This window comes from Delphinapterus leucas, chromosome 4 (assembly GCF_059928025.1).
Source record: "Delphinapterus leucas isolate spDelLeu-1000000601 "Yukka" chromosome 4, BTC_Dleu_Yukka2, whole genome shotgun sequence".
NCBI lineage: Eukaryota > Metazoa > Chordata > Mammalia > Artiodactyla > Monodontidae > Delphinapterus > Delphinapterus leucas.
This window is the reverse complement of record NC_143132.1, coordinates 45724994-45749899: the sequence shown is the minus strand read 5'-3', so window position 1 is coordinate 45749899 and position 24906 is coordinate 45724994. Positions and strand designations below refer to the sequence as shown.

The 24906-nt window shown below is 38.2% G+C and overlaps 1 protein-coding gene across 1 annotated transcript in view; it reads right to left on the bottom strand.

Moving 5' to 3' along the window:
* The window catches only part of LOC149749300 (ephrin type-A receptor 6-like), a 32077-nt gene extending 7479 nt beyond the window's left edge, over window positions 1-24598 (bottom strand). Inside the window, exons 1-4 of the mRNA XM_089909885.1 lie at window positions 24383-24598; window positions 23445-23594; window positions 4177-4370; window positions 1885-1956 (exon numbers count right to left, since the gene is read on the bottom strand). Of these exons, the coding sequence (XP_089766011.1) occupies window positions 1885-1956; window positions 4177-4370; window positions 23445-23594; window positions 24383-24598 (632 nt within the window). The remainder of the gene's footprint in view (window positions 1-1884; window positions 1957-4176; window positions 4371-23444; window positions 23595-24382) is intronic.
* Window positions 24599-24906: the final 308 nt, after the last annotated feature.

The window sequence follows — 24906 nt, the reverse complement described above, 5'->3', positions numbered from 1 at the left end:
CATATAGTCATCAATCTACTTTGTGCTATTAAACTACCGGGCCCCAGATGTGACTCTGGATTCCACGGCAATATGCATGCCTCTGGGTTAATCCTGAGGGTCAGGGAAAGGGAGAAGAGGTGTTTCAAAGGGTGTGGCCAGGCAACGCTCCTGATGTCGTTCTCCATGTAGCCTTGGTCTCAAGCTGGGCCATTTTTCCAGGGGCTGTGACAGCTACAGATATTTCTTTGAAAGGGGGTTATAAGGCATCATTGTACTGTAAATGAAAATGAAGGTAGTTTGAAATTCATGCATGAAAGGATGGCTGCCTATATTACTAAGGTACTTTCTCAAATTATTTTTTTACAATCAATTGGATTTAAGGTTGTACTTAGATCGTTACATTCACTTATATATCCATATGCTTTCTTGAGTAGCAGAGAAAGCAAGAAGGTTGGGGACTTCACAGAGCTCTGAATACTCCCATGGGAGTGTGTCAGGCACAAGAATGTCAGCATTATTTGGAGTGGTTGTTCTAAATTATAAAAGCCTTCTCTGACCAACAATTTTTTTTTCTACTGGGTATTCTGTCCTTTGAAAGAAAAATTACAGATATAAGGTCTATGAAATTTCCAATATGCTGGTATAAAATGATGAAGCTGTGGGTTTCTCAGCTTTCCTCTCCCCTCTTTGTCACCTGAATTTCTTCCCCTCTTACTACTCTGTCAAGAGAAGGGATAAAACCTTCTCAGGTGAATTCTTGAGAAAAAAAGCAATTAGAGTGGAATAAAAACCATGGGGACCTAGTGGGTGAGAGAGTTATGTCAGTATAGGAGTGTGAGAGAACTTTGGGAGTTTGGGGATATTAGAGAAAAGGAGCGTACAGGAGAGTTTAATAAGAGCTGCTGTGAATTATACTCTTAGACTCCTTTACCTGCTTGAGAGATACATGGGAGGAAAGACTACAATTCTATACCCCATCATGTTTCCTTAGTCCAACATCACTCTGGGACAAGTGACTAGGCTTTGGAATTTGGGGGCTGGAGTGGCAATGTCACAGTTTTGTAAGCATAAAACAAACCAGGCATTCTGTAGCTAACATTGCCATCCTTCAATCTACCACATCTCTTCTCCCTAAACGGTCTCAGTGCTCTGGGATCAGGGTAGGTGGGTGGCATTGGGGGTGAGGGGGTGGACAAGGGAAACCCACACAGGCTGCTTTGAAAACAAGAATACTGATAAAGGTTCAGGCACGATACCCTTAGAACTCTGGTTCCTTTTGTTTCCCAAATAAGAGTATATTAAGGGTAGCACATATGTCTTTGTCAGAAACAAGGATGGCAGATCAGTCACAAAAACTTCCATTTGGTCCCCCAGAGATTAGACTTTTTTTTTTTAAGATTTTTTTTTTAATGTGGACCATTTTTAAAGTCTTTACTGAATTTATTACAATATTGCTTCTGTTTTATGTTTTGGTTTTTTGGCCATGAGGCATGTAGGATCTTAGCTCCCCAACCAGGGATCAAACCCACACCCCCTGCATTGGAAGGCGAAGTCTTTAACCACTGGACCACCAGGGAAGTCCCAGAGATAGACTTTAGAATTGAATCAAACTGCCAACTTTATATAAAGCCCAACTCCTGGCCCACGTGTGGCAGCACCATCGCGGAGCCTGCCTTTCTCTGGCCTGTCCACTGGATTATTGCCCACACAGTTAAAGCATAACTTCTGGCCCTCAGTCACCAGACCTCATACTGACTTTACCTCTGGTTCATTTGGACTTTTTGATATTTTCTCATCTTAAATTCTTTATCATTATTTTCCAAATATGAGGAAGATTCATTATCTTGAAAAAGCAGGGAAAAAATTGTTTTATCTGCTTTTCTTCAAAAAGAAGGCTCTTACCTGCCTGCGTCTACAGCCATAGAACAGTCAGAGAGCTCTGTTGACGGGCACTGGCTGTGGAGTCCGTTGACCCTAAACCACAAGAGGCCCAGATTAAATGATTTCAGACTCACTCCATGATCCCTTTCTAGTAGTTCTTTCTCTTCATTATTAAAGCATGCTCATGTCTTCAATAAAACATATAAAAACAAAACACAAGAAACATTTTCTCTAACCACTTCTCTTTCTTTTCAGATACAGATTTTTTGAGAAAACAGTACTGGACTTGGTACTTTGTATAGCGCCTCTCTCTGACCTCACATTCACTCCTCCCCCACTGAGTTTGTCTTACATGATGCTAGTGAAAATGCTCTTGCAAAGGCCGCCCATGAAACCTAAACACATAGTTGCTAAATCCAATGGACACACTTCATTTTTATCTTAAGGGAGCTTCATAAAGCCTTGGACATTAAACTCCTTGGAACTGTCTCCTTTTTTTGGCTTCTAGGATACTGTGCTTTCCCTGTTTTCCTGATTATCTGTCTGGCTCTCCTTTCTCAGTCTCCTTTGGGTACACTTCTTCAATTCATTTCTTAAATCTTGGTGTTCCAAAGGTTTGCATTCTTTTCCTATTTCTTTTCATTCTTTATATTCTCCATGGGTTATCTTAACTATGCTTAAAGCTTCAGGTACAATCTATATGCTGATGATCTCCAAATCTACATCTTTAGCCCAGATCTTTTTAACTGAGTTCAACCTATATAAATATAAGTGCCTGCTGGATATCTTCACTTAGATGTCCCACAGGAATCTTCCACTCAATATGCACGAAATGGTCTCATTTCTATTCCAAAAACTTGTCCTTCTCCCTCTCTCTCAGTGGTAATACCACCAACCAACTTGTCTAAGAAAGAAACCTGACAAATATCTTGATTCTTTTCTCCTCCTTCCTTGTTCACTCAATGACCAAGACACATTCGTTTTCCTTATCTAGTAATAAATCCATTTTCTTATCTCCTGACTCAACTTATTCTCATTTCATAAGTCAGGCCCTGACCTTTCCTAGCTTGGATTGCTGAAAACATATAACTCTCTCTGTTTCCCATCTTGCTCCTTGCTTTACACTTTTAGTTTAAATCAGCCCTAGAGTGATCTTTCAGAAATGCAAATGGGATCATGCCATTCTCTTGCTTAAAATTCTTCAATGGCTGCCCATTGCTTTTATGATAAAATTCAAAATGGCCCCCACGCCCACTCTCACCATTACAGCCTCCTGTGCTGGACTGCTTTAGGGAAGACGGGCTAGAATAATAGTTTAATCTCTAGCTATTTCATGCTTGGCTTCACTTTACTGAGGCTGCCAATTAGTGATCTAGAGGTGAACTCTTCTATGCTCTGCTATGAACTGAGGTCTGTTTCAAGTAGTTCTTGAAGAGCCTTTGGCTTTATTGTCACTAAAACCTGCACTGACTTGAACTTGTGACTTAAAGTTGAACATCTGTATATCCTATTGGCCATCTCCTGAGTCAGGAAAGTAAGCTTTGAAAACGCTTTGGTTATTTTTAAGTCCAATTTGGCCTAAAGAAATCTATTTTCAACTTAACAATATTTTAAATGTTATATGTTCAGACATAGATGGCAGTGTTTTTTTTTCTTCTACTCTCCCTCTTATAATTGCTTTTCAGAGAGAAGTGGGTAGATCTCTCAACGCTACTGACTTTTATAAAATGGTGGATGAGTGCTTTCATTTTCTCATCTTGTCATCCGTCTTTTTCTGGTTTTAGCAATGGAAGGTAACAACAGCTGGGTGTGATCATATCAGCAGGAGACATCCTTGCTCCTGGCTGATTCACAAATTGCCCCTGTCTTGCTTTCCATTTCAAAGAGAGGAATATAGAATGGGCAAGAAAATTAAAGGGGCTGCACACACACACACACACACACACACACACACACACACACACATAAGATTTTCTTATTATAAAGGTAAGAAGAAAATCAGTAAGTCAAGAAAGGAATTAGAAATACCATAGACCCACACAGGAAAAAATATTTAAAAAGTGATTCAGAAAGATTAGATATGGACAAAAGGAAAGGGGAACTTGTTTTCTTGTGGAAAAAAAATCATTTTTTAAATGTTAATAAACTGCTTTTTCAGCTGATAAATAAAATATGGTTTATACAGAATATTCTAAAAGGTAGACAACTAGACAGTTATCAAGGCAAACTTTCTCCTCTTTACCTGTTAGTCTTGTCTACAGCCTGAAAGAAATTATGATTGTCAAGGGGAAAAATCAACATTATGCATCTTACACAAGGATGTCCTCTACCAGGGTGTGAAGGGCACTGGGATTGCGGATCAGCTTGTCAAGGAAGCTGACAATGTCAGTAAATTTTGGTCTGTGACTTCTCTCCTTCTGCCAGCAATGGAGCATCAGCTGGTGTAGAGATGCTGGACAGCCCATGGGAGCCGGAAGTCTGTAACCTTCTTCAATGGACAGAATGACCTAAATGCAAACATACACAGGTTATTCTCTTACTTTTGGGTACAAGTAATACATATGCTAAGTTATAATTCCTTTTATAGAGGAAGTGGAAGCCAAAACATTGGTAAGCATGAAAACTACTTGTGAGTACATGTGGTCCAGACGAGGATAAATCCGAAAGTTGTGAACAAGAATTGCAAGTATCTTCGTAGCATCTGCTGACCCCCCTTGAGAGGAAAAATATGTTTTTAAAATTTGTGGTATACATATGGGAGGTTAAATTTCATCCCAATGTCCAGAAATAGTTTTTGTGTGATTTAGCTGGAATGCCTCAAAACCCAATTAGGACATCAGAAATTTAGTCTAAGATTGATGCATTTAATACAAACCACATGTAACAAATGTTTTAAGTAAAACTGTACTTCTGCAGAAGCACTGAATTCCTGATTCGTTTTTTATCCCTTTATAATAACGTCAGTGAGCATTCTTTTTGTAGCCATCCTTCCTTCTTTCTTCTTTACTGTCTAGTTAATTCTTTATTTTATTTATTTGGTTGCACCGGGTCTTAGTTGCAGCAGGCGGGCTCCTTAGTTGCGGCATGTGGGCTCCTTAGTTGTGGCATGCGAACTCTTAGTTGTGACATGCATGTGGGATCTAGTTCCCTGACCAGGGATCGAACCCAGGCCCCCTGCATCGGGAGTACAGAGTCTTAACCACTGTGCCACCAGGGAAGTCCCTGCCTCTTTAATTCTTCTTCACTTACTTCTGTCTTTCCCTTAGTCTGACACTGACGTGATTATGAAGTCCTTTCAGAACTTCTAAGGTCATTTAATCTTTGAAATGCTATCAGTGCCCAGCTTAAGGCCACAGAGCAACAGGACAATCAGCCTGAGTATCCTCTGGGCCAGTACTCTCCAATAGAACTTTCCATGATGACGGAAATGTTCTCTCTGTCCAACATGGTGGCAAGTAGTCACATGTGGCTATTGAGCATTTGAAATGTGGCTAGTAAGTCTGAGGAACTGAATTTTTAGTTTTAGTTTAATTAATTGACATTAAATTTTAAATAGCCACATGTGGCAAGTGGCTACTCTATAGGACAGTGTAGCTTTAGGGACAGGATAAGAAGCCAAAGTTAACTTTGGCTGTATAAGATAAACCATAATTGTATTATTATTATTTTTATTGTACTTAGGAAATCACATATAAGATAAGGTAAGATATTTATCTATTTCTCTGTTTAATATACTACCCACTGGGGATTTCCTAACAATGCAATAATGTTGACCTGGAATTTATGTAGCTTATTTTTTAATAAAGTGTTCAAAGGTATTCACGTGACTATTCTTACATTGTCTCTGGGATAAAGACAAAGGAAAGGGTTTATTTACCCCCTTCTTTTTTTTTTTTTTTTTAACATTTGTCTGCTTTTATTTTAAGAAGGCAAGGAAGTATGTAAAGCAGTTTTCAAAATTCCCCAATTGTTAAAATTTAACAAAACAGTTAAAAAGAAAAACTTTGCATAGTGAAGGCACTGAACTGGAACCACATTTGTATAGATTAGGTGGTTCTCTGGGAGGGTTTTTAAAGGATTGTTGCTCAGGATTTGCCTAAAGCAGGGCAGGCTCTCTGAAATCCACAGCCCCCCCTCTCTAAAATGCCACCTTGTGAGGAAAAATGAAAGTCTTTTAAAAGGTGCATCTTATGGTCCTGTGTAGGCATCTTCCCCCGCCCCTCAAAATGGAGGTGTCTGGTGGGCTAGGACCCAAGCTTTTCCGTTGATATTTCCCCCATTTTTGATGTGGGAAAATTGAGGGACAGACGAATACTTAAAGACAGAAACCATACAAGCTTACCTCTTCCCTGTGCCAACAACAGAAATACAAAAATGTAAGTATAAATATTGTTATCAGTGCTCTCTTTATTGTACCACCATCTACACATTTTCATTTTCTATAATAATAATAAAAAAATCTCCTTTTAATTTCTTTTTTAATTGACACTATTTGAAATGACTCTAAAATATCTATAATTTATGCTAGAGGCAGTCTGTAAAAAGAAGCAAAAATATGCCTTCAGGAACCTCTTAACTGCTAAGCTTTAGCTTTTTTAGTAATAGGGAATGTCTCATAATCCCATCTGTATCTTTGTGACCAAAACACTTTAACCTGTCAGGATACTAGCTTTTTTCCTGTTCATTTTATATTCCATTATTGAATAGGATTTTTTCTTATCTGTTTTCTGACTACTTTTGCTACCAATTAGGCTTGAATTTTAAGACATTTTGCAACACATTTTAGTAAAACAGGATGTGTATAAAAATGCTTATAATGCATCAAAACTACTGTGGATAGTTTTGAAAAGTAACTAAGAAAAATAGGATAGAACTCCATTATAGAAAGACTTTAAAATCCCACCCCAGGAGAGCTCTCTAGTCGGTTTCACAGTTACCTAAATTGTAAGTGCATAGAATAAAATGGATGACAAGTGAAGTTATAGTCTGAGAAAAAAATTAGCTGCCTTTATTGAGCATCATGTGCTAGATGCTTCGCATAGTTTTCTTCATTTACTGCTTAAAATAACTCAATATGGTAGTTATTATTATACCTATTTTTAAATGAGAAAATTTAGACTCAGAGGTGTTAGGAAACTTGCCTAAATTCACACAGCATAGGTGGCAGAGCTGAAATTTGAACTTTGTTTCTTTTAGCTTCCAAACATTTCCTCTGGCCATTCCCCAGGAATGCTTTTCAGTTCTCATGATAACATCTTCCTCTCCAATTTTATATCAACTGATGTAATTTTAGGAGTGATGATTACCATTTTATCTATTGTTATACATCTGCTAATTGGGCTTCAATGTTTTTACTTGGATCCTAAGCTTTATATTCTGGGTAAATCAAAAACATATTTACTTCATAGTTTGCAAAATGTAATCTCTGGCTGAACAGAGTAATTTCTGAGTGCATCTGAGTCCTGCACACATTTCTATTATTGCATCTGTTACATTGTATTATAATATTTGATCTGCTTCCTCTCAGGCTAAACATACATAAAAGAAGGAATTATGTCCCTATATTTTGTATTCTCATCCCTTAGTATGGTGCCTGATACATTAATAAATGTTATTGACAAAAACAAAAGCTATTAGAAGAAATTTTGGGATTTGTCTTGATAGAGAGCAGACTCTTAGAAAACCTGGAGTCTCAAGCTACCCAAGATGGATTCAAAGCAGAAGCATGACAGCATTTGAAGCACCTCAGAAGGAAATATTAATAAAAAACTGGGGCATCAAGTAGTATTGTTCAAAATGATATAATTTCTCCCTGGTTTGGCTAGACAATGGCCAGGTGAGATTGGGCCTTGCTCTTGTCTAAGACAGAGGGCACTGGACCCAATGTCAGCTTCCTGTAAAGACTGGTGGTTTCTTACTCCTGTCCAGAAGGTTTACTATTTCCCATTGACCCAAACGTCCTTAGCTGCTGGGGAGCTGACTTTTCCAGACAACTCCTGTAAACAGCTGACACTCACATCTAGCCTGCTTGGTGTCAAGCAGGCTGTTTACTCTCTTTTGACAAAGTTGCTCTCATGATTGGCCTGTAAGGAGACAGAGTGACAAGAAAGTGTGGTCCTTCACCTGGAACCTTTATCCATAATGTGTTCAGCAATGTGTCTGGTCCCAGAATGCCTTTCTGTGGGGAGAATGAGAGGTTCAGGGACTCATGACATTGCTTCTTGCTGACCTCTGGCTTTAAATCTTCCTCTGTTCTTTAACTTGTGACTTTGTGAAATATGTCCTGAGCCCTGGTTCATGACAGATGTCAAACCTGAAGTTCCCACCTTATAGGAAAATATTAATAACAACAGTAACAACAGTGACAATAATAATAACAGCTAACAATTACTGAAAGCTCTTGGAAACTTCCATGTGCCATTTCTAAATGATTTACATGCATCAACTCTTTTAATCCTTACAGTAATACTATGAGGTAGGTACTATTGTTATCCTCATTTTACAGACAAGGAATTTAAACACAGAGAGGTTTAATTTGTTGAAGATCACACACGTAAAAATTCTGGTTTTGAAGGTAGCTAGAGAAGAGTTTTAAGCAATATGATTCACGAAGATGGTTAAAAGATACAACAGCTTTCTAATGGATTTTTAATTTATTTATCCAAACATATATATTAATCACTTAAAATATACTATTGAGCATACCGTGTATAAGGGATAACATGATGAGTAAGAAATATTTCTGTCTTTAGGAAATGTATAATCTAGCGAAGGTGACCAAGGAGTCTGAATATGGTAAGTGCCATGTGGAACAGGGAGTTATGGAAGCTTTTCAGAGGAGCACCTAACCCAGCCTTGGGGAGCCTTCTCAGAGGAGGTGAACTGAATGTAGAGGGTAGCAGGGTCGACTAGACTAGATGGGTCCAAGAGAGGAGATGTGACCTGATCAGGGAATGAAAGTAGATTTCTGCAGCTAGAATAGAGTCTTCAGAGAGAGGAATGGTGAGATTTGAGGCTCAAAGGTTAAGTAAAAACTATATTTCTTGAGATCATGAATGATTTTACATGCTATAAATACAGACTTTATGCAAAGGGTTTTAGCAAGTAAATGACATTAGATTTATCTTTTGGAAGCTCACTCTGGCTGCAATGTGAAGAGTGCATCGGAGGGCGTGGGAAGCCTGAAGGAGGCTTGCAGTGATCCAGGAGAGAGGTCAGGATGGTCTTAGTGAAAGCAGTGGACGTGGGGTACAAGAAATAGACTGATCTGACAGGAATGCGGGATTAGGGTGAAATTGGGTATGGAAGTAGAGGGAGAAGAGAAGAATGACTTCTAGGTTTTTGGCTTGGTCAACTAGTAAAGATAGAAGACAAAGGAGGAGGAGCAATTTTGGGGCTGGAGTGACCATGAGTTAAATTTTCTGTGATCTTTCTGGCTTCGGATTCAAGTAACATATAAAAATTTGAGAGCTTATTATATGTCAATTTCCGGGCTAGGTGTTTTAACACAGCTTACCTTATTTAGATCTCAAGATACCGATGTGAGTGTGGCTCTACATATTTTGTAGGTAAGAAAACTGAAGCTCAAACTAATGAACAGATTGGGTCAATATCACATAGCTAATAATGCCCTGCAGAATGGACTAATTATCACTGTGGTAGCCTCTGAATCATGATAGTGGTAGAGAAAAATCTGTCCTGAGTCTTGAGCCACATACCAGACTCATTCTCCCAGAATTAGCTCTTGAGCCTCTCTTACACATTTACACACTCCATGCTTTCCCTCTCACCTACTTGCTCATGACTTTTATGCTTGAAGCTCCAGCTCAGCTTTCTCTCCAGATTTCTCCATCTATTGTCTATGGGACATAACACTTCATAAAGTTGTCATATAGGTGCCATGATTGTTTTTGTTCAAAACTAACCCTGTTCCTGCTTTGGCATTAATTAAATTAATTAATTAATCAATTAACTTAATTTTTGGCTGTGTTGGGTCTTCGTTGCTGTGTGCGGGCTTTCTCTAGCTGCGGCAAGCAGGCCTACTCTTCGTTGTGGTACGCGGGCTTCTCATTGCAGTGGCTTGTTGCGGAGCACGGGCTGTATGCATGCTGGCTTCAGTAGTTGTGGTGTGAGAGCTTCAGTAGTTGTGGCACGTGGGCTCAGTAGTTGTGGCTCTTGGGCTCTAGAGCACAGGCTCAGTAGTTGTGGCGCATGGGCTTAGTTGCTCCGCGGCATGTGGGATCTTCCCGGACCAGGGCTCAAACCTGTGTCCCCTGCATTGGCAGGTGGATTCTTAACCACTGTGCCACCAGGAAAGCCCCTGCTTTGGCATTTCTGTCCTCTGAAAAGGGTCCCATTCTTTTTCCAGTGATTTAGGTCAGAGATCAGGGAGTCATCTGGGCCTTTGCCTTTCTGGGTGCTCAAAATTAACTTAAGACATGTTGATTCCACCACCTTCATATATTTTAAATCTGCTCCAGTTTTAATCCTCTCTTCAAATGATTTATTTTTCATTTTGATCACTGCAACAACCGCTTAACTAGTCTTTTTGTTTCCCCTTTTCTTCCCTCAATCATCTCCCGTAGTGCACCCAAAGCAATCCTGCTGATGTGAGACTGCACGTTCCTGAAATTCTGCAGTGGCTCACCATGACCCTGGCTCTCAGTCCTCATCTCTGGCTACATCCTGTTTCCCCTTTGCTTTGGCCACTACAAAACACTTGCAGTCTCTCAGCTGGGCAAGCCGAGTTCAAGAGCAGGAACTGTTTCTTTTTTCCATATGTTCCCAGCATCTAAAACAATGTCTTGTCAAGTCAAAGAGTGAGCTCCAATTGTCATATATGTGACCTATGAAAGCTTTATATTAACCTTTATCTTCATTAACATGTCTTTTGTGGGAAGTTTTGTTTTATAGGTATTTCTGATTCCCTAGTCAAGGACTGATGGGGAGCCAGGAGCATATGGGGTGTTTTGTCTAAAAGACTAAATGAGGTTTATTGTTTTAGGATATGAAGGGGTGATAATTAACTAGAGAGAATTTTGTTAGCAGTATGGTTTTATGATAGCTGTAGCCTGTCATCCTTTGGAGAAGAGTTATACAAGGTTATACCCTTATTTTAAAATGTAAGAAGAAAATTTAAACAAAGTGAAAAAATATGAAAATGACTGCAGTGATAACTTCTATGCAGAGGTAGAAGAAATTAGATTCTGTCAGAAATTATCATCTAAAGCCTGGCTGGTTATTCTAAATAGATCATACTGGTTCCTTGTCAATGACACTGCAATTTTTAGCAGCCTAGAATCTACACAAGGCTCAGTTGGGACACGTAGCAGACTGTTCTGCTCTTGCTGAATCTGATGAGTTTTCCAATTGTGTTGACAGTTTCTGAATCAAAGCAGGCAATGTGCACCTTTTATTAAACTTGGCAAACAAGGAGTAGACAGTCAATATGAAGACACTGAGCTATCCCTGAACAATACTATTGAACAAAGACTGCTTGGGCTGTGCAGGGAATCACATTATTATAACACTGCTAAACAACTCCTAAAGAGAAGCACATTGAATTTACTTATTTAAAAAGTTATTTTAAAAGAAACTGTCTCAAAATTTTAGCAAGGGCTGAAATGTACACTAGTAAATGGACTGTGAAATGGTTTTACTTCTATCTTCCCTCTAAATATTCATGATGGCTTTGTTGATAAATTCAATTCATCGACCTTAATTTCAGGTTGAAGGGGAATGGTGAAGCAAAGAGTTCCACTATATCCTTACTTTTTGTGATAATGATTACTTATAGATATTAGGACATTTAGGTTTATAAAACAGTAATACTGAAAACACTGGTAACGTATTTTCCTGATATGCAATATAATGATTGTGTCTGCATAGGCAAAAGAAAAAAAAGAAGGAAAGAAGTAGTTATAAGTCAATAACATTTATAATATTATACCTATTTTCTTAGACAATATCTTTCAACATACAGAATTTATAATTCAGTGAAAAACAATCAAAATCCAAATGAAATTCAGTGTACATTAGAAAAAGAGGGGGACAGAGTGATGAAAGAAAAAGATACAGAAAGAAAACAATTTTTCCAAAGCTAATTTATAATTTAAATCATTAGGGCATGGAAACCTAAGATTTCCTTTCAAACTTTAAGATGAAGAATTTCTTAAAACCGTACACTTAAGACAGTTCTCTAACCTCATTTTTTGGAAGTTGAAATAGAATGTCAAGGATCTATAAAAATGGAAAGTGCTTGCCCTTAGTAGGTTACCACCTTTCAGATTGTTGAATGAGTGGACAAAATGGGGGAAAATATGAAGTGTAGGATTCATAGGTTAAAAGGTTGCTGATGGTATGATTTATGGTTTGGAAAATATTTAGCCCTAACAGTTGAAAGTCACACCTTTTCTTTTTTGGCCACATCACATGGCTTGTGGGATCTTAGTTTCCCAGCCAGGGATTGAACCCGGGCCCTCAGCAGTGAAAGTGCTGAGTCCTAAACACTGGACCACCAAGGAATTCTCAAAAGTCACACTTCTTGAGACTGAGATAATTAACACCTTCTAAGCAACTATGCTTCAGTTTTTAAGTAGTGGAAAGAGCATTAGTGAAGGAGTCACCTGAACTGCATTGCTGTCCTAAACAAGCTCTGCTCTTAGGAAAGTCTCTGTCTCCTCATTAAGAAAAGGAAACTGGATTCAGTACTTGTGATTGTACTTTTCAGCTCAAAAAGCTATGTTTCTAGAGTCAGTGAAACTGAAGGCTTAATCTGCAGGACCTCTGGTAACATCTCTTGATCTCCAAGTTCTGTAGCGTCCAGATCTAGATTTGGCTTCCTCTGAAAGGACTGTTTCCCACAGGGCTCCTGGTGCAGAAAGACAAAAATCCAGATAGGGACAGACTATATCCCAGTAAACTAAGACTAGGAAGATTTGGGGAACCATGATGTTTTTGTTTTGGTTTTTAATTGGAGTCTAGTTGCTTTACAATATTGTGTTAGTTTCTGATGTACAACAAAGTGAATCAGCTATATGTATACATACATCCCCTCCCTCTTGGACCTCCTTCCCAACCCCCCATCCCAGCCATCTAGGTCACCAAAGAGCATGGAGCTGAGCTTCCTGTGCTATACAGCAGGTTCCCACTAGCTATCTATTTTACACATGGTAGTGTATATATGTCAATCCCAATTCCCAATTCATCCCAGCCCCTCTCCCCATTCTTCTATGTCCACGTGTCTGTTCTCTATGTCTGTGTCTCTATTTCTGCCCTGCAAATAGGTTCATCTGTACCATTTTTCTAGATTCCACATATATGCATTAATATACGATATTTGTTTTTCTCTTCTGACTTACTTCACTCTGTATGACAGACTAGGTCCACCCACATCTCTACAAATGACTTAATTTCATTCCTTTTTATGGCTGAGTAATATTCCATTGTATATGCGTACCACATATCTTCTTTATCCATTCATCTGTTGATGGACATTTAGGTTGTTTCCATGACCTGGCTTTTGTAAATAGTGCTGCAATGAATATTGTGGTGCATATGTCTTTTTGAATTATGGTTTTCTCAGGGTACATTCAGGGTCATATGGTAACTCTATTTTTAGTTTTTTAAGGAACCTCCATACTGTTCTCCATAGTGGCTGTATCAATTTATATTCCCACCAACAGTACAAGAGAGTTTCCTTTTCTCCACACCCTCTCCGGCATTTATATTGTTTGTAGATTTTTTGATGATGGCCATTCTGACTGGTGCGAGGTGATACCTCATTGTAGTTTTGATCTGCATTTCTCTAATAGTGGTGTTGAGCATCTTTTCATGTGCCTCTTGGCCATCTGCATGTCTTCTTTGGGAAAATGTCTATTTAGGTTTTCTGCCCACTTTTTGCTTGGGTTGTTTGTTTTTTTGATATTGAGCTACATGAACTGTTTGTATATTTTGTAGATTAACCCCTTGTCAGCTGCTTCATTTGAAAATATTTTCTTCCATTCTGAGGGTTGCCTTTTCATCTTGTTTATGGTTTCCTTTGCTATGCAAAAGCTTTAAGTTTAATTAGGTCCCATTTGTTTATTTTGTTTTTATTTCCATTACTCTAGGAGGTGGGTCAAAAAAGATCTTGCTGTGGTTTCTGTCAAAGAGTGTTATTCCTAAGTATTCCTCTAAGAGTTTTATAGTGTCTGGTCTTACATTTAGGTCTTTAATCCATTTTGAGTTTATTTTTGTGTATGATGTTAGGGAGTGTTCTACTTTCATTCTTTTACATGTAGCTGTCCAGTTTTCCAGGCACCACTTATTGAAGAGGCTGTCTTTTCTCCATTGTATATTCTTGCCTCCTTTGTATAGATTAGGTGACCATAGGTGCATGGGTTAATCTCTGGGCTTTCTATCCTATTCCATTGATCTATATTTCTGTTTTTGTGCCAGTACCATACTGTCTTGATTACTGTAGCTTTGTGGTATAGTCTGAAGTCAGGGCACCTGATTCTTCCAGCTCCATTTTTCTTTCTCAAAATTGCTTTGGCTACTTGGGGTCTTTTGTGTTTCCATACAAATTGTAAAATTTTTTGTTCTTATGGGGAACCATGATGTTCACTACTATGCCAGTTCCCCTCAACAAAGTATACTTTTTGGAAATACAAACACACATTTCAAATCTACTTTTCTGAAATAATTGTTTCTTTAAGAAGACAATGTTCTTAAAACTCAGGCCCAAATTCCCAAGCACTCTCTAGGAAAAAACCATATATTTCTTCATTGATGCATCGTTTCAATTTTAGAAAGATAATAGGCAACTTTAATAACATATTTCCTGGGCCCACTAAAAATATTGGAAAGCTATGGAAAAACAGTTTATGAGTACAAAGGAAAAGGGGATTTTAAAATATCCTCTTTGAGACATTTCTCCAAAGAAGATATACAGATGGCCAATAGGCACAAGAAAAGATGCTCAACATCACTAATTATTAGAGAAATGCAAACCAAACTGCAGTGAGGTATCACCTCATGCCAGTCAGAATGACCATCATTAAAAAGTCTACAAATAACAAATGCTAGAGAGGGTGTGGAGAAAAGGGAACCCTCTTACAGTGTTGGTGGGAATGTAAGTTGGTGCAGCCACTGTGGAAAACTGTATGGAGGTTCCTCAGAAAACTAAAAATTGAATTACCATATGATCCACAATCCCATTCCTGGGCATATATCCAGACAAAACTATAATTCAAAAAGATACATGCACCCCTATGTTCATAGCAGCACTATTCACAATAGCCAAGACATGGAACCAACCTAAATGTCCATTGACAGATGAATGGATAAAGAAGATGTGGTACATATATACAATGGAATACTACTCAGCCACAAAGAAGAACAAAATAATGCCATTTGCAGCAACATGTATGCAATTAGAGATTATTATTCTAAGTAAGTCAGAAAAAGAAAGACAAATACCAGATGATATCATTTATATGTGGAATCTAAAAAATGACACAAATGAACCTATCTATGAAACAGAAACAGAATCAGGGACATAGAGAATAGACTGGTGGTTGCCAAGAGGGAGGGAGCTGGGAGAAGGTTGGACTGGGAGTTTGGGATTAGCAGATGGTATATACAGAATGGATAACAACAAGGTCCTACTGTATAGCACAGGGAACTATATTCAATATCCTGGGATAAATCATAAAGGAAAAGAATGTATATATATGTATAACTGAGTCACTTTGCTGTATAGTAGTAATTAACACAACATTGTAATTCAACTATATTTCAATAAAAAATAAATGTTTAAAAAAAATACAGAATCTAGCATCTTACAAGAACTTCCTTTACTGTAACAATCTGGCATTTTCTACATTTTAAAGATGAACATAATAAAAACAAGATATTTGTCCTAATTGGCCAAGAAAAAAAAATCCCTCTTTGTAAATATGCTTTAAAGAGAAAAAAATAATTATAAAAATTATAAGAGCAGTAGACTGTAAATTTCTTCCAAATAGAAATTGAAGGTATAATTAATTTTTTATGAGAATGTTGCTGGTATGTATATATCTTCTAGCTTTGTGGTTATTTAGAAAAAAATATTTCTCTTGAAAATTATACTGTGTTAGTAGCATACTGGTTATTGGTTTCCTCTACTTGAAACCTTACTTTTTGAATTACTTACAATGGTGATTGATTGAATCTCATAATATCCCCTATTACTCTTGCCTCTGTAACAGACATGCATCATGTTAGTGTAATTAGTATGTATTTAATTAAAATGTTGCCCTTGCCTGTGTACCAATAGTAGGAATTATTGAAAAATTGAGAAAAAGAAGGTCATTTTGAAAATTGCTTTGGTAGAAACATAATCAAACAAGTGCAAAAATTCCCTCTGTAATATGGAAGGTTGAAATAATGGGAATGGGCCTTTAGCAGTTTACTGTATCTTACACAGATCATTACACAAGGACCATTACATAATAAAGTAGAGTTTGGAAAACCTAATCAGTGACAAAAATTGGAAATGACTGGACTCTCTGAGTCATAAAATTATACTGCATTTGAGGTAAGTGGATTCTCACATCCACCATTCTTGGCTGAAATACTGACCTATAATTGAGAAAGGTTATAAAATTACGAAGACAAATACAAAATATGGTAAAAGGTTATTTTCTTCCTTCTCAAATTTTGAAAAGAGGGATCAATTCAGGTAAGGTCAAAAGGTTATTTCTAACCACATCATCTATATAAGAAAGTATCCTAAAGCTGAACTCTAATTTTTTTCTTCAGGTAAGTTTCAGAAAGCAATCTAAAGCAAAACTCACTATTATATAAAAGCTTTTGAAAAGTAAGGAGAAAAAAAACCCCAAAACACTGAGGCAGTATTATGTTTTCTACTAAACCTCAAATGAGAAGTTCTCTCATAGTGGTTCTCTTTTTGGGAAACTGAACTAGCTGAGTAGCATATACCTAAATGATACCATACCTAGAAGGCATTTGGGCTTCAAATTACTTCAAGGTGAATCCTTCCTTCCCTCCCTCCCTCCATTCCTCCCTTCCTCCCTCCCTTCCTCCCTTCCTCCCTCCCTCCCTCCCTCCCTTCCTCCCTCCCTCCCTCCCTCCCTCCCTCCCTTTCTTCCTTCCTTCCTTCCTTCCTTCCTCCCTCCCTTCCTTCCTTCCTTCCTCCCTTCCTTTCTTTTTCATTCATTCATTCTTTCTTTTTTTTCTAAAACAGCAGCATGTCAGGGAAAAAACCAAAACAAACAAAATCCAAGTCTCCAGTCTTGCATTCAGATCATTAGTTTGAGCTAAGCTGCCTCTCATTTATGTGGTGCTAGTTTTTTTTCTACATATTAGCTCTGTGGGGATTTGATTATTTAATGTTGCCTGCTGTTCATGTTTGCTTGCATTTTCTTCGTTTAAGCACATTACACAGTGTAAGTGTTGTAAGAACTGCAGTGCCCTTGGTGTCCTCTTTGGAGCCAGTGTAGCTCCTAGCATTACAGTGTACTCCTACTATGTAGTAAACAACAATTATTTTGAACTTGGATGAAAATAACATAGAACATTATCCTGCAATACCTTAAAAAGAAAGAAAAAAATGCTAGAAAACAGCAAGGAACTATACACCTTCAATGTGCTTGTGACATGTTTCTGGTAATAGGCTAAATATATTGATGATTAGAATTTTATTTTAAGCTACTGCCTTAAATATTTTTAAGAAATATAATAAATATAGTACATTTTATAAATTTTTAACATCAAGACAAAAAAAAATACTGCAGAAAAGATTTATAGTTCCAAACAATAGTGAGTCAATCCACATTCTTTTGCTGACAGGAAACAATGAAAACACTTCTCTTGTGACACAGTGGCATACATAATTAAAGATGCTTTGATCTCATTACGTAGAGCTTGCGTGGTATGGAGACTCCTTTGAAAATTAAACTTCTATGGTATAGCTCAGAGGGTAAAAGCACGCACTTAGGAGTAAGTAGGGGGCTTCAACTTCAGTTCTATCGTTAACCATCTAGTAACCTTGGGTAAGTTGTTTAAACTTTCTAGAAAGCCTCGTATCTACAAATAGGAGTAAAAAGAGTATCTATCTTAAAGAATTATTTTGAGGATTAAATGAGCCAATATCCTAAAATACTTGGCTCATAATAAATTCAGAAATTGCAAGCTATGATTATTACCATTGATTAATTAAATACCTTCTATGTACCAGGTGCTTTATATATATTATCTTTCACTTTTTCAAATCCTGCAGTTGAGTATTTTGAACCCCATTATAGAATCCCACTTTTTCAAATCCTGCAGTTGAGTAATTTGAACCCCATTATAGACAGTATCTCAGAAAGCTGTAACCACTTGCCTAAGATTACATGGCCAGTGAACTGCAGAGCTGAGAATTCAACCCCGATCTTTCTAGCTCTAAAGCAGTGGCTTCTAACTGGGAGTGATTTTTATACCCCATCTCTGACTGGGCAATGTTTGTGGGCAGTTTCGGTTGCCATGACTGGGAGGGTGCTACTCGCACCTAGTGGGTAGAGGCCGGGATTGATGTGAAAGATGCACAGGACAGCACCCCTGCCCGCACACCACAACAAAGGATTATTTGGCCCAACAATAGTTCTGAGGTTGTGAAACCCTGCTCTAAAGCTCTCATGATCTTTCCACTACACCTGCTGCTGCACTAGAATATAATGATGCACAGTGTTAATATTTTGGTGCCATTTGATACTGCAATAAATAAAACGGCTCTTGAAAACAATGCACAGAAAAGAATACTATAGTATATCTCTGGCAGCACAACTGCTTTCCTTTGGGGACTTCCTTCCTCACTCCATGTGATTATGGGGAAATTGCCAATCACAGTGCTCCACCCACCTCCGAATGCACATGCTGGTACCTAAACCTTGCTGGGCCGATCATAGTGTCCATTCCCTGGCATGGTTTTGGTTCAGAGTTGGGTAGAGCCCTAACACAGCCAACCAGTCTTCTCTGGGATTGGTGTATGAATTTTCACAGAGAGAAGGTTTCATTCTGCTGAGGTGGCTAAGCTGGAATGCTGAACCCTGGAGCATAAAGAAGAATAAAGCAAAGAAGAAGACCTTTGCAACAGGAGAAAATGAGGTCAATGGACCTAGTGCTTGGGAAGCACTAAAAATCCTGCCGATCCCCGAGATATAGCACTGCTCAACTCCTTCTTAGTATCATGAATGAAAAAAATTATTTTTACTTAAGTGAGTTCACATTGAGTTTCTGTCATTGATAATCGAAAGTACTTTGAATAATAGAGTATGCATGCTTTTTTGGCATATTCTAAAAAATAGCGATGTTGCATTCACACAATGTTGTTTATATTAAAAAGGAAAAGAAGGCCTGAGGTCTACCCTTGAGTGTACATTCTACTTGGGGGCAGGGGCAAGACTTAGAAATGCCAGAACTTCATCTCCTCGCCTACACAGAGGGCTCCTTGGCAGCGGGGGCTGGATTTTCTAGTTCTCCATCCCCATCCACACGCCCAGTGACTGGCATGTGTTCAAACAGTAACTGCTGAAAGGCTAAGCAGATGGCACCTACTGTTATGTTTGGTATGTCTTTTATGGACTAGTCCTGGGTACTCTGTGTTTTCTCATTTCCTTATGTACAGTCCTAATGTACATTACCACTGACCTTTGGGAAACTCATTATATTATTCACGAAAATAGATTATGCAAACTCAGAATTGTTCATTGCAATGAAATATGCCACAGTCTGCAGAATGGAGGAACTATTTCATGAAAACTATCTGAAATTTCCTAAACTCATTTAAAATCCTAAAGCATGTTAACATTCCGTATTTAACTAAGCCCATAAATTAAACTCACCAAAATGTAATAAAAATATAAAATATTAAAACAGAGGATAGTTGAATTTTTACTGTCTAAAAATGACTTTCCTTATTTAAAATACACCTTGGTTGTATAAAGTCAAACACGAGACTGAACTTTGATCAAACATGTGAAATGCAGGACAAACAGGAAATAATTCATATTTGGAGAGAGCAGCTTGGAAAGTTTTGATTAAGCTATTTCTGCTTCCAAACAGAAATTCTGGTTTCAGGATCTGTCACAGATACGCTGACTTCCAATATGTTAAGCTAAACAGAATTTCAACTCTACTGCAGCGGCAAAAAATATTCACAAGATACATAAAAGATTTTAGCTCTTAGGACTTTCCTCTCCTCTTGTATTGATCTGAGGACCTAGAGGGTTTGGCTTTTTATTTATTTTCCCCAGAACTTTTTGTTCTCCTCTTTTCAGATTCTTGCTTGCATATTCTTTGGTAGCCACTCAAAGACCATGAAAATAACCAGCTTAGTCCTTACCTGGTCCTTGAAGAACAACCAAGCTCTGGGCGGAGGAAGCATTCAGCCTTGTGCTGTGGGCAATGGCAACCCTGAATGAATGAGGATGGGCTTAATGTCCAGGGGTCTATTCTTGGCTGCAGCAACTTCTTCTGATTCCAGATATAGTCTTTGTGGCCAAATGAGGTTTAATAGACAGAATGGCTCTGTAAATGGTCATCTTGGACACAGATCATCAACACACATGGCCAGAATGGCTGGGTAAACTGTTGGGCACGATCCATGAAGGGAGGAGTTGACAACAGGGTTTGGACTACTCTAGGCAACAGTTAAGAACAATTTACATGGGGGTCTGTGTTGGAAACTACACATTTGGGCTTTTTCTCTCAGAGGCTGCTCTCCTAGAAAATCTGTCTTGCAGTCTGGTATCTTCACTTGTACATGCTCTGCTCTGTGGAAGTCCTATCGGATTTCTTGTATCTCCACAGAGATTCCTAAACTTGAGAAAAGAACAATCTGAATCATTCCTTTGCTGAGACAAGTATGATAAAACTATTTCTCCAGAGATTATAAAACCATAGCATGTTACTGTTAAAAGGGATATTAAAAATCATTTAACCTAGTCCTTTCATTGTATTTATTGGTCATGAAACTGAGGCACTTTCATTGTTGAATTATAGTCTACATAACCATGGCCGTGGTTACCAAATTGGTGGTACAATGTACCCCAGGCGGCAAGATGATAATCCAGGAGGCAGGAAAAATAATAGAACTTCTCTTTATGTTTATTTGTCTCATCCTATTGTAAGAAAGACTATTTATGCATGTCTAATAAGAATGACTATGACTTTTATGGCCATAATGAAATGACTGTTACAAATGTATTTGGCAATATATATAATATATTTAAAATCAAACCCCTAGCATTTCTTATCCTCCTTTCTTGCTTTTTTCCCCCAAAGCAGTGATTATCAGGTCACATATTATATATTTTACCGATTTACGTAGTTTAAAGTCTGTTTCCCTCTTGCTAGAATATAAACTCAATGAGGGCAAGAAATCACTGGCCCATAGACTGTGAACTAAACCACCATGAAAGAGGCAGTTATCCCCTCTTCTACTCTCCTTGCCCATAACGTCTTCTAAAAGGTTATTAGAATTGTCTTCTAATATCACTGTCAAAGCACTTACTATGTGGCTCTAGGGAAATCATGTCACTTCTCTAAGCCTCAGTTTCATAACCAAATTCAACTCGGGTTGGACTAGATAATCTTTATGGTCCCTTCCAGGTGTAACACTTGTTTTCTGTTGTATCTCCGCTTCCTGAAACAGAGAAGGCACCCAATGAATATTTTTTAATGAAAAATGAATACATTAGTACGGTAGTACTTGTATACAATGTGAAAATAAGTATACATGTGTCAGTTGTGAATGCTCAAGAACTTTTTACTGGCAAGGATGTATTATTAGTAAAGTTTGGAGTCCTCTGAGTTAGGCAATTTTTTATTTTACGTCTGTCAGGAAACAGGTTAAGACAAGGATTAATGGAGTACCAGTTAAGGAGGGTACTTGACCTGAGGGCTCTTCTGTGCAGTGAAGACTTTAACTCATCTGGAGGAGGACTTTTTATTCTAGAGATTTGCTTGAATGGCCTGTTTTAGTCACGTCAAAGTAGGACAGGCAGGCAAGCATTATCTTGGGTTAAGAGTGGAGCAGGAATTATGGTGACTGAATCCAGGGCTTCTATTACCTTGGATAACTGGTGAAAGAAAGATGAGTTCTTTCTGGGAGAGAAGGGACGAATTTCTGCTTCTGGGATTCAATTTTAAGAAGAGCTGGAGAGGTGGTCACAAGTTGCCCCAAACAAGGCCCAGAGACAGGAAAGAGCAATGAGCTCCTTCAAATAACATTCCCTGAAAGACAGTAAACTCTAGGCAAATGACCTGGATCCAAAAAGTCTAAGTGTTGGGAGTGGAGGAAAGGCTGCTGATTATGGCATACTCTGTACTTAAGGGCAAATGTTCTGCAGGACCGAGCCACCTGGCTTTGTGTTTTGATGATGTGCTTTAAAGAGCAAGATTGAGCAGTGTTTTATGACCTTGAACCTGCTGCCATGTAGGTTTCTGGACCTGGTATTCTCTGCGGAGTCAGTAGGCACCCACAGGACTGAGCAGGACTCAGCTTCTAAAGTAACACTCCAAGGCAGGGAGAAACAATAGCCATGGTGAGCTAACCAAAACCCAGTCTTCTCTGTGTCTGGCATTCAAAAGGGATAGACCTTCTCTGTCACTGAACAAACCCTTAAGATACTTGGACAACTTGAGGCGGGGGTAAAGTAATGAGTGTGAGGTGTGGAGGGGAGGCTCAAGCAATTGAATGGAAAACAGAGAAGAGATGTGACAGGAGTTGACTGTGTTTAGGGATTTTTCTACAGTCATATAGCCTTTGTTTCCCCTCATGAACATTCAGAATCCCAGTAGAGCTGACTTCCCATTGCCATTGTCTCAGAAACCATTCGATACTTGGAGGAAGCAAACGAGTAGACAAAGTCTCAATTCTGGGACGAGGGAGTGGGATATTAAAATATATTTGCAGCTCTGACAGCACGTTTACTTGCATTGTCAGGATCCTAGCATATTTTGACTACCGTCTCTACTACCTTGGACAGTCCATAGAGGTCAAATGTGTGTTAACTATCCTGTTCTATAGTATTATTAGCCACCAAGGTAGTTTTTACAGATAAAACGGAAACAAAACAGATTGCAAAGAGGGTCATGTATCTCAAAAGAACCATACTACATGACACATGTTGATAATACATTGCCTGAAAGCATTCAATCTTTTTCTACTAAGGGATATCTAGTCTAAATTAGTTTGCTCTTTACAGTGGTACATTAAATTGCTCTAAGGAAGAAATGAAAAGTAAACATTATTCAGTGTTTTTTGTTTTAGGCCAAGGCTATTGCATAAGCACAGTCACACTACCTTAGAGTGATATAGGTGGAAGTATCAGATGTAAGACACAGATCAGGTACTTACGTGACAAAGTCCATCAGCTGGCCCTTATGACACCAAATACAGCTCAGAGTGAAAGGCTGCTCAAGTTCGGCCACAGACCCTGACAACTCTCAGGAAGATAAAGGCTAATTTGAGTGAGGGCAAAAGGCATATTTCCCCATCAATGCTAATATGTCTGCATTCATAAAATGGCAGTTTAACTATGGGTGGCACTTACGTCTTGGTTAGACATTTCCCAGTAAGGTCTCTCTCCATAGGACATGACCTCCCACATGACAATGCCATAGCTCCATGCATCACTTGCCGAGGAGAATTTTCTGTAGGCAATGGCTTCTGGGGCTGTCCACCTTATGGGTATTTTCCCACCCTGGAAAACAAATTGGAGACTTTTTCAGTTGGGTCACAAGTGTATTAAAGATTGAAGTGGCATTGCAATTAAATATATTTTATTAGAAAGACCTAAACACTGCATTGGCATTTTAAATAAAAATAAACCAGAATAATGTTAAAATGTCAGAAATATATTTCCTATAATAGTTATTCAGTGAAAACAGCTTTAATGGGAAATAAGTCACACTTCAGAAATATTTTATTTCATTCATTAGAGAAATTTATTTTCACTTTAGAATCACACAATTAAATTCACTATCATGCCATTTGAAGAATGTTCCAGATTATAGGACATTAAAGCTAAATATCATTCAACATTCATTAAACATTGTACTGCATGTATAAATAATAATGATAATAAGTTGTAGCTTAATTGAAGTCAAATGGTTAAATACAGAATTGAGACTTTTCTCTAAACAAGTTAACGTTTATCAGAACTATATTTCCTTTCCCTTTCGCTCTTTTTCATCTACGCTTACGTTTCTTTGAAATTTTAAAATCCTTGAACATTATACAAAAGCTCCTGAAAAAGATATCTTCCTTAGAACTCTTTCGTCTATATTTTTGTTCTATGGTCAAGTTAACATTTGAACATATTAAAGAGACTAAATTGCATGAATTTAGTCTATACTGTTCAGGTGCTAAAGTCTGCTATTGCGTTATACTTATTTTTTATCAACACATTACATTTTATCTCTCGAAACACTCTATAAGTCCCTTCTTACTGTAATGACAAGAATAAAACTATTTACGCATTTGATTTACAATTTTTGAAATCTGCAGCTCTGAACAGCAAGTTGAGCGAAGGAGAGCAACCCTGGCACCACTAGATGGCGGAAGAGTACAACGAGCGGCTTCCAGACGGTGGTCTCCCACCCCGCGGAGAGGGCTTCTGCTCCCAGCAAATGATTTTCGACAGTCAGAAAACCCACCACGATGGCATTGTTTCATCATTATCATCACTTTCAGGACCACAATCATCTGATCACCCGCTGTGCTCAAAGTCTGGTGTTAGGGTGAGTGGGGTGGAGGGAAATAAAGGGTGCATTCTCTGGCCCTTGAGGAATTTAGGGCGAACATCTTTAAAGAGGAAGCCGTTAATCGAGTAACCGAAACACTACTTATTTAGTAATCTAAACGCCACTTACTTGAAGGGAAAAGAGATTCACCCGAAATAGGAATAATTCGGTTTCACAAGGCAAATGAGAACATTAACAGAACCTCACTTTAAAGACTTGTGGCAAGGAATTCTTAAAAGGAACCTTGGGGGAAAATACCTTGAATTCAGT